The sequence below is a fragment of the Alternaria hordeiaustralica genome (assembly GCF_023758085.1).
Source record: "Alternaria hordeiaustralica strain BMP 2776 chromosome Unknown scaffold_4, whole genome shotgun sequence".
NCBI classification, from domain to species: domain Eukaryota; kingdom Fungi; phylum Ascomycota; class Dothideomycetes; order Pleosporales; family Pleosporaceae; genus Alternaria; species Alternaria hordeiaustralica.
Window position 1 is genome coordinate 1,330,742 of NW_026056776.1, and position 15,772 is coordinate 1,346,513.

The following is a 15,772-nucleotide window of genomic DNA, read 5'->3' on the forward strand; positions in this document are numbered from 1 at the left end:
AGGCCATGAATGAGGGTGAGATTGAAGACAACGGGGGTGATTCGTCGCAATGCTCAAAAGCTGCGCTTGCGACCTCAGAGAATGCGTCTTTGTCTACGGCTACGTTGTCCTCCAAATATGCGTGTAGCTCTTCTCTTGGGTGATGTGCCCAGCGAGGTTTGTGCTGCCTCAGAAACGGTGCCACTAAGAGCCGGCCGCTAACCAAATTCATCGTTGATGACTACTACTATCCCACGTGAGACCGCGACAAGCGGAGATCTATTTCTACATCCGATCGTCGTGCACACAGGTTCGTTGGGCTTTGGGATTTCGCGTAGGCAGCGTTCGACGGTTCAGGGAACGCAATCACTCCTACGCACCGTACTCACGCCCTGGGTTTGCTTGCTTAACCACCTGCAGCGGCTGTTGCGCGTGGTGAGCTGCTCAAGGCTGCGAAAGCACGCACACTGGGTCTCCACGACCAGCTTCACTCACTTTCCTTTCTTCGTCATTCTTTCATTTAACGAGTCGCTACCTTAATTGGTAATAGGTGGATCAAACTGCACCTGCCACAATAGAGCAGCCTCGCACTTTCTTCGGTTGCGGCGAGGGAAACTTGCTCTCCCCAATCCGAACTCGCCATTTTCGCACTTCTCTCAAAAGTCATCAACTTCTTCCGCAAAATGGCGGGAAAAGTCACTTATTCACGGCGCCCAAACAAACGTCGCGCACCTCACGACCGCGATCCAGCAGATGAGAACGACGACCGTCACAAGCGGAGCAAAACAAATACCGAGCCAAATGGATCGCGGCTACCGACACCACCCTCAAGCCGACGAGGAAAGAAATCCTGGTTCAACGGTCCCGTCTCCATTCCTGATGACGACATGAACCCTCCGCGCTCCATCTTCGATAAGGTTCTCGAAAACAAGAAGCACCAAGCCCCAAAGCCGCATCAGCGCAGTGCCCAGGGTGACCGTGAGAATTTCAAAGGCCTTATGAAAACGGGGCACAAGTCGAGAGAACAAAATGGCTGGGCGAGGAACGGCTCTCTGCCAACGCCACCAGCGGAGGCCCAGAAGAAAGCCCACCAGCAAGCACGGAGAGATGAGAATTCCGCGCGGTACAAGGGAATCACTCACAGGAGCGAGCCGGCGACACTCAAGTCGTCACCCACGGCGCCAAACCAGACATCGCGGCTCTTCGAGCGGGTCATTAAAAATGAGCAGCCGAAAGCACCATATCAGCCGAAGACATACAAAGCTGAGGAGATTGCAGCACCACAGCGAACTATAATGGGGGAACGTCTGTCTAGAAGTTCAGACCAAGCCCGCAAGTATGTCTCAGACGACACTCACCTTATGCACAGAACTGACTGTATCAGATTCAAAATGAACCAGACCGACTCGCCTCTCCTGCAGCTCCCCGAAAACGTGAGGAATCTCATCTACACTTACGCACTTGGTGGTAAGACTATCAACATCGGCTACCAGACCTATCACCTTACCTTTGACCCTACAAAGCCCAAGAGGGTAAAGCGGGTTACACCCATCTTCAAGTACCAGTGCACAGTATGGGATGGTAACCAGAATCCCTCCAAGGCGAGATCCCAGCCGTGGGTCAAGAGTTCCACGGTGTTTACCTTGCTCAACGGTGTCTGCCGTCAGATGTACCAGGAAACAGCGACGCTGCCTTACAGGCTCAATCTGATCGCCTTCGACTCGTATAGCATCATGTTCAATTTCTTGTTCATGGAGGACCGCCTGCGTCGCGAGCATCTCGATACCTTCACCGAGCTTGTACTACCGGACCAGCTACCCGGGTCAAATGCACTCGCCCGCTTGAGCAACATCAGCAAGGTGTATCTAGGAGTCACACAGGAGGGAAAACCTAAGGGGTGGTACCGTGTAGTGCGTACTCAAGGCGAGGAGCCACGACTTGCAAGAGTCTTGAAGTAGTGTGAGGCATGCATGGCAGCATGAGTGTGCGCATGAGGGCTTGAGAGGAGTTTCGGTGCGACTGTATGGCATTTTTGTTTATCGGTTGCATGATACCCGGTATGGCAACGACGTTATGATCCAGCTACACGCCACCATTTCATGGCCAAGGCCAGTATCCATCTGGTAGCTTGAAATAAATCACCAGAACGGATGCGATTATTTGCATGCATAATTGCGTTGCTTCTTTCCTTTTTTGTGCACCTATGGAGTGTTGAGTCAGTTGGGTGTGAGTCTGACATGTGAAAGAGGCGCCAGCTGTAAGCCGGTCAGTCCTGTGCGAATGGCCACGACTGCCTGTGTCACACCCATATTCTTTTTGAGGGTGCATTGTCTTATGCATAGAGCCTCGTGGACTCACAAGATCGAAGATGGCGGTCAAAACAGGTAGGGATGGCTGCCCCACGCTGCAGCTCTCTCCAGATCTGCCGTGTGCAGCGCGGGATCGCGATTTCGGACGAGCAACTATTCGCGGCGCTACACGGCCTTTCTAAACTAATGCTGCGTGCCCACAGTTCACGGTTAAGGGCTCTTGGGAGTCGAGCACAGCAACAGGTGGTCAGAGGACTCCCGGCCTTTGATACCAGCTACACGTAGGACACATGATCCATGGCTGCATGTGCAGTAGCCTGCCAACACTGGACCTGCAGGTACAGGTGGAAGCTGCGTGTCGTATCAGCGTCGGTTGACGACTACTGCCGACGCGACACCTTCGCCGGCTTTGTTTAGTTGATCCTTGCCGATGACGATGTACCATGCGCATGTCCCCACGCTCCCTAGCATGCGCTGCACGCATCGAATACTTCAAAGGCGTCAATGCCGACCCTTCTCGCGCTCGTTTCGTCGTCCGGCGACAACATTGCACAAGCATTGAAGCGACAAGCCTGTGACGCACCTTCCGCGACTTGCGCGACCGAGGCGCATGACCACCCGCAGTTGACCATCTCCGGCCACCCTACACCGCGTCTTCTCGAAAAGCACTATTACTAGGCTACAGACTCCCTCGACCGCGACAGACTCCCTGGAAACCGACTCCCTTACTTCGACACCACCGCACGCTGCATTCACGACCGCTCGATCTAACGATCCTCCTACCACCGGCTAAGCCAGGCTTCGTAGGATTCGCGCATGGCGTGTACCGGCGCTCGATGTCATTGCTGTCTGACACCATCTTTACAGGCGGCAGTACGCGACTGCACGTAAGAGGAGGACAACATGGGCAGAAATCCATAAGGAAGAGCAAAAGCCATGGCGGCTTCCTCGGACCCCTGGTGCAGCTGGCTAGGAATCCGTTGGGGACTCTGGGCGACCCAGCAGGCGACTACCATGTTCCTGAATTAGCCGTGGATGCTGCGGAAGCAAATCGTAGGCAGGTCCTGTACCTGCACATGAAAGACGTGGGTCCCTCAGATTGGTGGTGCCCTTTCACATGCTGACGAGATCGCCACGCAGGCCGAGACATACGACCAATGGAAAGCCGCCGCGACCGAGCTCGATATCCTAGAAGGAAACGAAGCCTGGAAGGAAGAGGACGACACTCCGGAATACAATGTGGATCTGGTTGCTGCCCGGCTGAAAGAGCTGGACGATGCTCGCATGAGCTGCGACGTGAAGAGGATGCTGTTCCTGATCAGGACCACCCTCACACGCGGATTGGGCGACATGGGCGACCTGCGTCTGTACAAGCACTCGCACATTGGAACCAAGCGTCTGATCGAGAGGTACATCGAGTCGGCTCAGCAAACTATGGCCGCTCTGCTGGACGTCTCGGAGAAGCAGGGAGATCAGTGTCCTATCGAGCCGCGGCGGCTGGTCGACCAATTGCTTCAGACACGCCAATCATTCGGTAGGAGCGCATTGTTACTCTCTGGCGGTGGAACCTTTGGGATGAACCACATCGGCGTCGTCAAGGGTCTTTGGGACGCTCGTCTTCTCCCACGCATCATATCGGGAGCCTCTGCAGGAAGCATCGTCAGTGCTGTTCTATGCGCAAAGACCGATGCAGAGATCCCGGAGGTTATGCACCAATTTTGCTTTGGGGACTTGAACGTATTTGAAAGCCCGGATCACCCAGAAGGCATGATCAACAAAGCAATGCGCTTGATGAAGTCTGGAGCTCTCTTTGACATTGCACATCTCATGCGAGTTATGCGTGATCTGCTTGGCGACTTGACCTTTCAAGAAGCATACAACCGGACTCGACGTATCTTGAACATTCCTGTTTCGACTTCGTCGCTCTACGAACTGCCCAGACTCTTGAATTACATCACAGCGCCGAACGTGATGATCTGGTCTGCAGTGTAAGTTTACGAAACTAAGGAACCATTATGGCTATGCTAACGCTACGTAGATGCACCTCTTGCTCAGTTCCGCTCGTCTACAAGAAGGCATCTCTGCTGGCCAAGGACCCGAAGACCGGCCTGGAAGTACCTTGGGATCCAAACCCTGACGCGACATGGATCGATGGCTCAGTAGACAACGACCTACCGATGACCCGGTTGGCCGAGATGTTCAATGTCAATCACTTCATTGTCTCGCAGGTCAACCCACATGTTGTTCCCTTTCTGGCGAAAGAGGAGGAGATTGTCGCTGCAGAAGCCCAAGGCGCCGCCACTGGTCCCGGTTGTATGAATCTCTCAGCTAGTCTTTGCAAGGGTGAAGTAATGCACCGCCTCCAGCAGCTAGCGGATACTGGGTTTCTCCCAAACCTTGTCACAAAAGGACGTTCGGTGCTCAGCCAGCGATACTCAGGCGACATCAACATCTTCCCCAAGATCAACTATGCGGACTTCCCTAGAGTCTTGAGCAACCCCACGCCCGAGTTCATGGTCGGATGCATGCTGACTGGACAGCGAGCTACATGGCCAAAGCTCTCGCGGATACAAAATCATGTCGCTATTGAGCTCGCGTTGGACGACACGATCCAGAAGCTCAAGGGACGACTCGTCTTTACACCACAGCAAGACGTCAATATCAGGCGGACCAGCTCTCAGGATAACGATCTCGCTCAAAGAAAGCGAGCGAAATCGACGCATAAGATGACGCGCTTCGAGCTCAGGACGGAGCCTCCTAGCCCTGTGTTGCGAAAGTCTGCACCAACCAGTCCTCTCTTGTCTCGTGCAGCCTTGAGAGCGTCCTCACAACCGCTTTCCGTTGCGAAGCAAGCTCAAGGCGCAAACAATGCAAGGCGCCAGTGGACCGAGACCATCCAACTCGATCCCATGTCGTCCACAAACGACACGTCTGACCACGACTACTTTGCCGACCCCGAGTCAGACACTACAGACAGGCTCTCTTCACCCTCGCCTTCTACATCACCCACGTTCACCGGTCCTACCCTCTGGCCTTCAACTCCTCAAGCTACGATGCAAGCCGCCCCACAGCCTACGCTACAGCCCACGCCACAGCCAACTCAAAGTCCGCTCAGTCGTCGTACTAACACGCTGTTCAACCTCACCATGACCTCTGCTGCAAGATCCTCTTCCAATCCAAACGTACCAAGCTCACCAGAGCTGCGGTACAAGCGCCTCTTCCACCCTCCAGGGCCCGCTACGCCCGATGTCAGTGTAGGCCCACCGATACTGGAGGTAGAACCCATCAACACAACACGTTCTCCGTCTGCCAGTAGACCTGGTAGCCGGCGTGGTAGTGCATCGGGTCTGCCAATAGATCCCTCAGGGACGAGGGGCATGCTGCTGAGGAAGAAGAGTTACATGTAACGTGGACGGTTGAGCTTGATGTCTTTTTCGCGACTACCCTTCTTATACATAGTCTTTCACATTCTGTTAACCCTTTAACCATCTTCGCACACCTTTTCATTTGTTCAACCAGCATGGAAGGCGAATCAGATAGGTCGCCACACGATTCGAGAGAGTAGACTGGAATACCAACAGCAACAGCACACAAGAGTAGTGATACCCCTTCCGTGTACCGTATCTCTATAAATATACATAAGACGTAGCAGAGACCAGACCATACAGATGATGATATAAATACACAATACAAATCCAATATTACTCGTCGTCATCATCATTACCTCCATCTCTCACCCGTTCATTACCAACCCCTCAAATCATTCATTCATTCATTCATTCGTTGACCCCTCCCCCTCCGTCTCCCTAAAAACCTGCTTAACCTCCTTCCCCCTCCACCGCTCAAACAACTCATACCCAAACACCAGCACAATCGGCAAGCTCACCATTATCGCTGTTACCCGGCGCGACGCGGGCTTGTATTTAGGCGGTAGTCTGATGTCGGGTGTGGGCTCGATGAGGCGCGTGGGGTGCTGGCGGTGCGGTGGAGATGGAGGTGCTTGTTGGTTCGAGGGACGGATGCTTGTTGGGTAGGGGTTTGGCGGTATGTGGCGGGTGGAGGGTGTGGGTTTGGAGAAGCGTGGGTATGGGTTTGGAGGAGGCGGTGAGGAGATGGGTGAGGGTGCTTTTGTGGGGTGTGAGGGGAGGGGGATTGTTGTTGGGCGTGGGGAAGTAGGTCTTGAGGTCGGTGGAGTAGGAGGAGTGGTCGTAGATGCTGCTGATACTGCTGGTTTCGACGGCGAGGACGCTGGTTTCGTTGTCGGTTCCCGGGTCTGGGGTTGTAGCGCCGCAGTCTTCTTGTCTGTACTCGACGCTGCCTGATCCAAGACCTTCGCAGCCTGTGCCTTCTTCAACGTCCCTTTTGCTTGTACCTCCTCTATTATCTTGCTTGTAGACAGCGCAACGGGCGTGGGTTGTTCGGGCGCAACTGCCAACTGAGGCGCATCTTTCTTCGCGGCAGGAGTAGCAGCAGGAGCAACCGTCTTTGCGCTCTTCGTAACCGTCTTCTTCTCTTTCTTGACTTCCACGGGTTTCGCCTTTCCAGCAGGCTTCGCGGCGACCTTCTTTACTGCCACCTTGCTCGCTTCAACCGCTGGTATTGGCCCCGCATCCTCGGCTACGACTTTCTTCGGGCGTCCGCGTTTCTTAACCGCTGGGGTTTCACTCGGTGGTACTGATGCCATTGTCGCTGTTCAATTGGCGTGCAGACAGCATGCGCAACGTGTCTGAGGTTGTAGGGAGGGCGAGATGGGCGTTGCGACACGGCGACTAGGGCGGGCGCATTTCGAGGGGTGAAGCGGGAAATTTTGGGCGAGTATGATTTAGGCGGAGATGAGATGCGATGCAGGGATGCGCGCGCATCCAACGGTTCGTAGCGTGTCTGGGGGACAGACGTGACTTTGCTGCATGGCGACTAGTTTGCATGAGGGTAGCTAGGCTCTCCATGTGTACTTCATTTCATTCATTCAGATATCTACGTTACAGCATTTACAAAACTCCATGACACGTATTATACCGGCAATTCCATCCAACACCTTCAACGCCTTATCGTATCGCAACTACTTCTGCGCTTCTTCCCTCTTCACTCTGAAGAAGGCCAGCTTGGCGAAACGTCCTAATTGACCCCAGTAGTGCCGACCAGCAGAGTGGTCCATGATCCTCTCTAGTAATCTCACGACCGCCATCCTGACATCCTGTCGGGGATGAAACAAGCCTAGACTAAGGTAGAAGAGACCAGCATCTGGGATCACACAGAGCAGCTGCAGGATGGTGTCGTACTGCAGCTGCGAATTCGCCTTACGCTCAGAGTCATTCGCGATTGAAAGTGACTGGGCCATAGACGACAGATCACTCGAAGAGGCATTCGCGCTCTCACTAGGAGGTGAGCCCGCTTCTTCCACACACCGCGCAAGTGCAAGATAAATGCCCGCAGATTGATCGTGCGTGAGTTTCAAGCATCGCAGCTTGTCGTGCTGGTGGCCAATGTCAAGACCACGCACTGGTCTCTTCTTCCAATGTCTCGCTAGATCTTGAACGCAGCTGTAATAACTCCTTGTGTTGCGCCAGCCCTCGATACGGTGTACATTTGCAGCGAGCTCGCGTAGCTTGTGGTTCTCGTCTGGCCAGACGTAGCCATGTCCAGAGACACCATATGCGCCAACGTCGGTCTCGTGGGAGCCAATGTACAATGCCGAAGCGCCATAGACGGTCTCTTCGAAAGCAGCAGCGATGCGGGTGAACTTGAGCACCCACGAACGCCACTTCGCTCGGATCGCATTCTCGCCGTGACGGTTGGCAATACTCTCGAGAAGTCTGTCCATGAATTGGGTGTCGCCGGTCGGGTCGACGCCGCCGCCCTTGCCGTCGAAGGCTGGTGGTGCACCTGGCCCATTCAGTGGTAGGCCCTGTTGCTGGAAGAACATTGACCCCTCTGTGGGTGACGCCGTTTCAATGCGATTGCTGATCTTCATGCGACCGGTCGGCAGATCGCAAAGCAGATCCCACCACTCGGGCTTGTAGGAGAACGCTGGGTTGGTGACGCCAGCAATAAAGCCAGGTACCTTCAGCAGGTCATCGACTTTGGTAAGATCGGTATACGGAAACGCATGGCGAACGAAGCCACGGAGAATGCCGCCCGAGGCCAGAGCACATGCTGCCAGTACAGCTTCAGCGACTTCGCCTGAAGGGCGATTATGTCCGATGAAGATGATGCGCTTCTGTGTGAGAAGGGCGTTGACGAGGACGATGATGGGGTGAGTGAATGCGCCGCTCGTGGTCAGATGCGGGTGTAAAGCGAAGGGCTGCGGTTGCGCCGCATGGGGCGCGGAGAAGGTTTGGATGAGCTTTATCAAGGAGAAGTCGCCGACAGTCTCTGGACTCAGAGCGGTGGGTATCTTGACGGGGACAGGTATGCCGTTGTAGTTGATCTTGGACTCGAACTCATGGGTGTCTCGCGGGACAGTGTATGTCTTCTTCCGCGACTGAGGATCTGAAGAGGTTTCGACGGAGTCTCTCGCAGCATCGAGCTTCTTCCGCTGCCGGACCATGAGCTCAAACTTCTCCACGAACATGTCTTTGGCGTCGCTGGCGCCAAGCACGAAGTTCTCCAGGGGTGAGAGTCTCGGGAGAAGTGAGAGGTCCATGGCATTGAGGGCGTTGTATAGAGATTCGAGGGTCTCCAGGACAGGCGCCCTGAAGTATTCTTCGAGAGCCAGCAGTAGCAGGGGCTTGTATATGTGCAGGAAGGGATGACGCGTGCATATAGCCATGGCCTTGACGATGGCACCTCTACATAGTGTTAGTCTTGCCAAGTCCATGGAAATGTTCTTCCTACCTCTTCACTGTATTGTCCTGCTTGGTGTTGACCAGGTTCAAGACATAGACCAATGGGGGCCCGTCAGGGTCTGGCTCCCCTTCGCTTTCGGTGTCGTCGTCTCCGTCATCGTATTCGTCGTCTTGCTCTTCAGTGCCGGCAGTCGCATCGTCTTCACCGTCATCTTCCAGGCCCTCTTTCCGCCGGCGTCTCCTCCTCCTGCGCTCTCTCCGTGCCTCGCGCTCCTCCTCTTCGGCTGTGGTGTCCTTGTGCAGGAAGAAGATGGTCCAGTCTTGACTGCGCACGTGGGCCTGATCGGGCAACATGAGCTCTGCTAGCATAGTCTCGTCTCCACTGATAGCCGCCGGGTACTGGTGCTCCATGATGGAGCCGCGGTCAATGTCGAACGAGGCGACCAGGATGTACTCGACATGGTTCTCAACTGCGTCGGCGGGATACTGCGAGCGCAACTTGGCGGTTCCTCTGGGAATGGCGGCCATGGAGGACTGGTACGACTCGTCGTGCGAGGACTGGATCGAGTCGTCTTCGTCGCCCTCGCGGAGCATGGGGGGTTGCGGGGAGCGAGCTTTCGGATGGTGGCCATTGCGGGTAGAGGGCGATCGCGAGGGAGGGAACGAGGAGAAGGAGGGCTGGCGCTGCAGGGAAACAGGCTGAGCGGCATTGGGCCCGCTTGGCCGCTGTGCGATTACTTCAGCCATGAGTGTCTCCATCTTCTTCTGTACGGGCACCTGGCGACTCGGATGCTACATTATAGATCGACGGCGCTAGGGGAGCCTAATGTAACCGTCCCGAAACAACATGACGCGCTGTAGCTGGCGGTGATGGGGGATTGATCTAGCAAGGCGTGTATCTGAAGGCGTGAATGGCTACCGCATAGTATCCGGAGCTGTGACTATGCGTGTGACCCGCTATGCTGCCCGCAGAGGGTGAACGAACCCTGCATGCCCACGCCAATTACCCATGTCAGCTTATCGATAGGCTCGTTGCTAGGCCATCCCATCGACAACACCAAACAACGCGACGACCAGCGACATCACCAAAACGAATATACGCACCATGGTATGCTGGACCCTTATGGATTGTACGAATGCGACTAACAAAGATATGCAGTCTACAACACCCACGCCCTACAAGCCCTCGCCCCTCTCCTTCAACAGCCCGCGCCAGTCGCCCTTCCGCAGACCAGGCTCCATCAGGGAGAGCTCACCGTCTACCTTGCGACCATCGACGCCGAACAGTTCGCCTCTCAAGCCCAAAGAGACGCCGACATCCCCTGCGCAAACCCCCAATCGTCTGTCCATCGGGGGCAACCCATCGCAAAACCCGCCATCCTGGCTGAACACACGAGGGACGACGGGCACCCCAGAAGCGCCCAATTCGCCTTCTAGAAATCTCTCGCCTGGACGCAATGTCTCGCCAACGCGGAATGTTTCCTCGTCTTCGCAGATGACGGTGCGCCCTCTAAGCACATCATCCATCGCAGCCAAGTTTGAGGCCGCCGGGAGGGACGACGCACCACCACCTCTGTTCAGCAGAAAGAAATCACCACCGGTCGAGAATATCGAGCCAGTTGAGAGCTTCAAGCCAGCCGAGATTCATACTCCAGTTGAAGAACCTAAGCCGGCCGAGACATACAAGCCAGTCGAAACCTACAAACCAGTCGAAACCTTCAAGCCTGCCGAGACATACAAACCCGTCGAGACCTACAAGCCAGCAGAGCGCACAGCACGACCAGCGCCCATGCAACGCATGGCCTCTTCCGACGCCCTCTCCAAACTGCCCCCACCCCTCCTCCACAGTATGCGCGAATCCTTCAGCGTCATGGACCGGGACGACGACGGCCACGTCAACTCCGCCGACGTCGCAGACATGCTCTCCCAACTCGGTCTCTCGGCCACCCCCTCCCAGCTCTCCACCTACTTCAACGGCGCACAATCCATCAACCTAGCCACCTACCTGACCACGCTATCCGACCTCCTCGGCAACCTCTCCCACCAGAACGAGCTCACCGCCGCATTTGAGGCCTTCGATGATAATGACGATGGGCAGATTGATTTGGCGGAGTTGAAGGACGCGCTGTTGCATACTGCGCCTGAGGCTGGGGAGAGGAAGCTGACGGAGCGGGAGATTGATATGGCGATTGAGGGGTTTAGTGGACGGAGGGCTTTCGCTAAGGGAGGGAAGAGTTTGGGTAATAGGACGGAGGTGTTTAGATGGCAGGAGTTTATGTCTAGTTTGACAGGTGGAAATGGTAATGGCGGTGAGAATGGCGAGGGTGCGGCTGCGCCGGCGTAGATATATCCATGGGAGGCAAGTGCAATTGGGTTCTGGTTTTGGGTTGAGACTTTGGCTTTTTGCGCTGGCAAGTGCGGTTTTGTGTATACCAATGAGTATTTGATTTATGCACGAGCAGCGCATGTTGTTCGGTACCTATGTCTACATTCTGTGTGTACCTTGCTTTGAGCGGCTACATCGACTCTTCCGCTGAAGTAGCAGTACTCTCCAAGCCAATTGCATGTTCATGAGAGAAGATTCAACTACTCTGAGTCAATGAGCTCGAACTGTATGTAGACCGGATGCACAATTCCCAGGGGCTAATAGCAGCTGCACTGCAAACCCATTGAGTTGACCTCCCCACCAAACTCGTGGCAGCAGACACATCATCGCTTTTGAACAAGCCAAGTCTCGCTAAAGGCCAAGAATGACTCTCATGCCTTCCAGATCCATAACACTCTCCGTCAACCTATTCACTTTGCACTTCCACCCTTAGTTCTTCTGTAGCGCGACTTTTCCAGATCATGCACAGTTCTGTGTTGATTGCTACGTTCCATCCACTCGAAGAACTTCTTGCTTTCGGACAAATATCTCTTGTCAGCTTCTTCAGACGGATTCTCACTTGCTTCGTCAAGAATGAGGAGGCAATAATCTTGGTCTAACTTATGCTCAGTCTCTGGGTCGTGAATAGGTTGACGTTGAGTTGCGCGGTCGATGCAGTGAACAACCGCATCGACGATGACAGTAGGCGTGATGTCTTTTGTTGTCGTATTATCAGGAAGAGAACTCGGAATGTTGCGTCCAAGGCGAGCTTTTCTGATCCTATACTCTTCTAGGCTTGTGAAAATAGTGGAGTTGGGACCTGGGCTTGTATCTCTGTCTGAACCCCATAGCTGCCATCCGTAAGCAGAACAGCGGGCTAGGAACAGGGTCTCCAATTCGAACTTCTCGTTTATCTTGGTAATCTTGAGATAGTGGGTGGATTTGTCGGTCCCGGCGTCGTTGTCGTCGTGGTATAAGTATTGGACATTAGCTAATCACGTGTGTCAGTCTCTGTCGTATATCGTTGAGGAGTAAGAAGGAAATATTGTTCTTTGCACTCGAAAAACTTACTCGATGGATTGCAGATATAGATCTGCTTCTTCTCATAAGTTCGGGCATTTGCTTTTCCGTACCAGCCCTCAAACCACACTGAGCCTACTATGAGATCGACATGTAAAGTTCCGATGTCGCTCTTGGAGATGGGATGTGTTCGGAAACACGTCATGTACAGATGGTTTGGCCAAGGGGGAGATTTGGGCGTGCTTTTCGCGCGTTTGTGAGGTATAGGCTGATCCATGTCTTCTGTCGCTTTGCGTTTGAGAGGACGTGTCTCGGTAGTCGATATCATACTAAGACCTGACGGTAGAGGCTGAGCGATGCGATCTGGAATGGGGTGGGTGCTCACTGTTTGGATAGTGCTGTTCGACAGTTCAGGTGGCAGTATCTCCGTACACTTGCAGCCTGCCGATGTCTCAGATGCTGTCTGCGTGAAGGCACACGCAGTCATGCGACCACCATTGGAGCCACGCAGGCCGTGGAATGTCCAGTCCGCTACTCCGTGATGCTCGCTCTCGAAAGTTGCTTTTAGTACCCCATCGTTTTTCATCAGGCGTAGACTCAGACCCACGGCGCTCGCCTCAATACCAGGCTCCATTGTTGCGACAATCTCGTCATCGAGTTCGTCGGCATTTTCCTCGAAGTCTTCCTCGTTCAGTGTATACACCGTTGGTTCTCTGTTCGGCCGTTCATGGAGTAGTGTCAGTCTACCTGATTGTAAGTTATGGACGTAGAGCGCAAATCCGGCGAGCTTGACGAGGAAGCCCCTCATCTTCGTAGTATTATCGTGTCTGTGAATGCGATGGTGGAAACTTGGATGTTGGATGCTTGAGAACGGGCAGGTCAGAAGATTTGATGAGTGCCTTCTGAACAACCGAAGTAGCACGTAGATTGTGAAGTGAGAGAGGAGATGGCAACCGAGAAAGGACACGGTGAGTCGTTGGTTTACAAAGAGCAGAAGAGGCAGAGGCTCCACTATCACTTGATCGTCTCTCACCTGTGCATACCATGAGCGAGAGTGCATGCTTCTTGCCTTCCAAAGGTGAAGTTCGTCTCTCACTGTAGGCCTATCTCTTGCTTGTCCACCACCTTCTTCGCCAGGGGGGCTGTATGAAGTACGTCAAAGCATTGACTGTGATGCCCAGCCCGGACATGATGTCACTCTAGGATTCTCGTCTGTCATCTCGCAATTGATATGAGCTCCGGTCGGGAAGTAACAGCCCATGTTTCCCTGATCTTGTGAAACGGAAATGATGGTCGTCACTTCCTAGGTTGAGGCTCTGCAACGTGAACGGGCTACGCTCGGCGATGAATGTTCGGGCTGATGACACAACATACCAGCCTCTTCCTTTCTCAAGCCGGCCGAATCGATCCCGAGACGGGCCATGAACAATGACGGTGAGCAAAGATGGGAAACAAAGAACATGTTCGTCCATTAGGAGCCGTTGCCGTGGTTCATGCATGGATGGAGGCCTTGAGAACCCTGTAGCTAGCGTAGGCTGGACACGTCCGGTGGCTCCTGCCATTGGAGGACAGCACACGTGATGTACAACACATCGGCGCGGATTAGAAAGCTCCAAAAATTGCCATCCAGTCGTTGGATAATGGCTGTGAATAGTGTTGAAATAGGCCTGAAAGCGGCTAGCACTGGTGAGCTGGCCGAAAGAGGTCGCAGCTATAATATGTCATCGGGCGCCCATTGGTTTAGACGTTGCAGCACAGACGCAGTTCGCGCGCTGCATGAGCGATTGGAGAGCTTCCACCATTTTATATCTTGACCCGACCCCTCCTCACATCCCACCGTTGCTCCATACCGAACATGAGTGGCCCGGGAGAAAACCGGTACGTCTGAGCAATGCGCACGCGAAGCTGCGGGAGCCTAAGATACTGACAACTGCTACAGCTGGCGGCGGCAGGGTCAAGCCAACCGCAACTCCAACTCGGGCGCAAACACCCCCACCAAGGACAATGCAGGCCGGCAGCAGGCCATGCCAGCGCCCACGGGGAACGTATGGGGAGCCAAACAGGGGAAAGGACCAGGCCCCGCGGCTGCACCAGCTCAGGCGCAGCCCGACCAGCACGTACCCGTGAAGGAGTTCAATGCGACCGAGGTCAGGGACTTCCTCAAGAAGAGTACGTCTATGGCATTGCTGGTGCATGATATGGCATGAGCTAATCGGTTGCAGAATACCTTGAGAGCACAGCCAGTATGAACCTCCATCACCCGCGCGCATGTCCAGAGGACTAACATGCTTTCAGACCAACCCTCGGTATACCACAAGGTCCCCGGCGACTCTGTTCCGACCCGAAGCACTGGCGCATGGGGCAAAGGAGGTAAGGCGTCATCGAACCACCACCGAGGCTGGCATACTAACAGAGACCAGGCACCATGACACACCTGATGCCGACCGGCCAGGACTTCTTCACACAACTGAAGAAGCAGATCGCCAGTCTCGAGCAGACCAAACCCGCGCAATAATCGCATACACACCCGATATCCATTTCAGCGGCATTATGAGGGCATTACAGGAGTTCTGTGGGCAATGAATTGCATGGGTGCTATATGGCAGTGCCTATAGCGGCATGAGTAAGGTCATGTTCAGGCGTCTTGGAGTTTGTGAGCGTGTTTCGGCCCAGCTTAGGATGATCGCACGCGATACCCATCTTGAAAGTGTTTGGGAGTGAGGTTACACAGCATTGGAGAGCGTCCGGATGTAAAAGGTCGTATTGTCTGACATGTGTCTGAGTCAAAATGTACTATCAGTCACAAAGAATCCACAGTCGTTACTATATAAGACACCTGCTGCAATACTAGTGTATGAGTGAAATACGAGCATCATCGTATCAAGGTCGCCTGCTACCAGGATACCCATACCCCTTTCACTCGTGCAAAGAAGGGTCCACAAGCCTTTGCGCAAGCCACTAATTCCAAACACACGGCAAGCGTCAACAAACACCAGGCTCGACGGCTGGACGGCAACCGAGGCTCCATCGTTGTTATTTCGCACGCCTTGACTGCACGCGCTCTATCGCTAAGCGGCACAAGCCACTTATCATCACGCATCATAGCACTTGGTACCTGAGGCGCATCTCCGCAGCCACAGCCAAGGCCGCACCATCGCTGAAGGTCTGAGGCCGTCAACACGCCGATACCCCGCCACAGGACCTCCTATCCCAGCGCAATTACATAGACTTTTGGCGGCTTGTTAGGGCAGAGCCGCGTCGTGCAGGTGCTGCGAGGCTGACGCGCAGTGCGCGCCCTGGATCACGGTTCACTC

At 54.3% G+C, this 15,772-nt stretch overlaps 6 protein-coding genes across 6 annotated transcripts; 4 read left to right on the top strand and 2 right to left on the bottom strand.

Annotated features, from left to right (window-relative positions):
- Positions 1-662: 662 nt before the first annotated feature.
- J4E84_003221 (uncharacterized protein) lies at positions 663-1,937 on the top strand (the record flags this gene model as incomplete). The annotated part of the gene is made up of 1 exon (XM_049385838.1): positions 663-1,937. The coding sequence occupies one exon, from the start codon at positions 663-665 to the stop codon at positions 1,935-1,937; it is 1,275 nt and encodes a 424-aa protein (XP_049246715.1).
- A 141-nt stretch (positions 1,938-2,078) lies between these two features.
- Positions 2,079-5,695, top strand: J4E84_003222 (uncharacterized protein; the record flags this gene model as incomplete). The annotated part of the gene is made up of 3 exons (XM_049385839.1): positions 2,079-2,102; positions 3,372-4,276; positions 4,327-5,695. 3 exons carry the CDS (start codon positions 2,079-2,081, stop codon positions 5,693-5,695), a joined length of 2,298 nt encoding a protein of 765 aa, XP_049246716.1.
- Positions 5,696-6,060: 365 nt separating this feature from the next.
- On the bottom strand, positions 6,061-6,972 carry J4E84_003223 (uncharacterized protein; the record flags this gene model as incomplete). Its single annotated transcript, XM_049385840.1, has 1 exon — positions 6,061-6,972. One exon carries the CDS (start codon positions 6,970-6,972, stop codon positions 6,061-6,063), a length of 912 nt encoding a protein of 303 aa, XP_049246717.1.
- Positions 6,973-7,347: 375 nt separating this feature from the next.
- Positions 7,348-9,832, bottom strand: J4E84_003224 (uncharacterized protein; the record flags this gene model as incomplete). The annotated part of the gene is made up of 2 exons (XM_049385841.1): positions 7,348-9,076; positions 9,123-9,832. 2 exons carry the CDS (start codon positions 9,830-9,832, stop codon positions 7,348-7,350), a joined length of 2,439 nt encoding a protein of 812 aa, XP_049246718.1.
- A 346-nt stretch (positions 9,833-10,178) lies between these two features.
- J4E84_003225 (uncharacterized protein) lies at positions 10,179-11,417 on the top strand (the record flags this gene model as incomplete). The annotated part of the gene is made up of 2 exons (XM_049385842.1): positions 10,179-10,181; positions 10,233-11,417. The coding sequence occupies 2 exons, from the start codon at positions 10,179-10,181 to the stop codon at positions 11,415-11,417; spliced, it is 1,188 nt and encodes a 395-aa protein (XP_049246719.1).
- Positions 11,418-14,313: 2,896 nt separating this feature from the next.
- Positions 14,314-14,973, top strand: J4E84_003226 (uncharacterized protein; the record flags this gene model as incomplete). The annotated part of the gene is made up of 5 exons (XM_049385843.1): positions 14,314-14,336; positions 14,398-14,627; positions 14,681-14,701; positions 14,754-14,828; positions 14,879-14,973. 5 exons carry the CDS (start codon positions 14,314-14,316, stop codon positions 14,971-14,973), a joined length of 444 nt encoding a protein of 147 aa, XP_049246720.1.
- Positions 14,974-15,772: the final 799 nt, after the last annotated feature.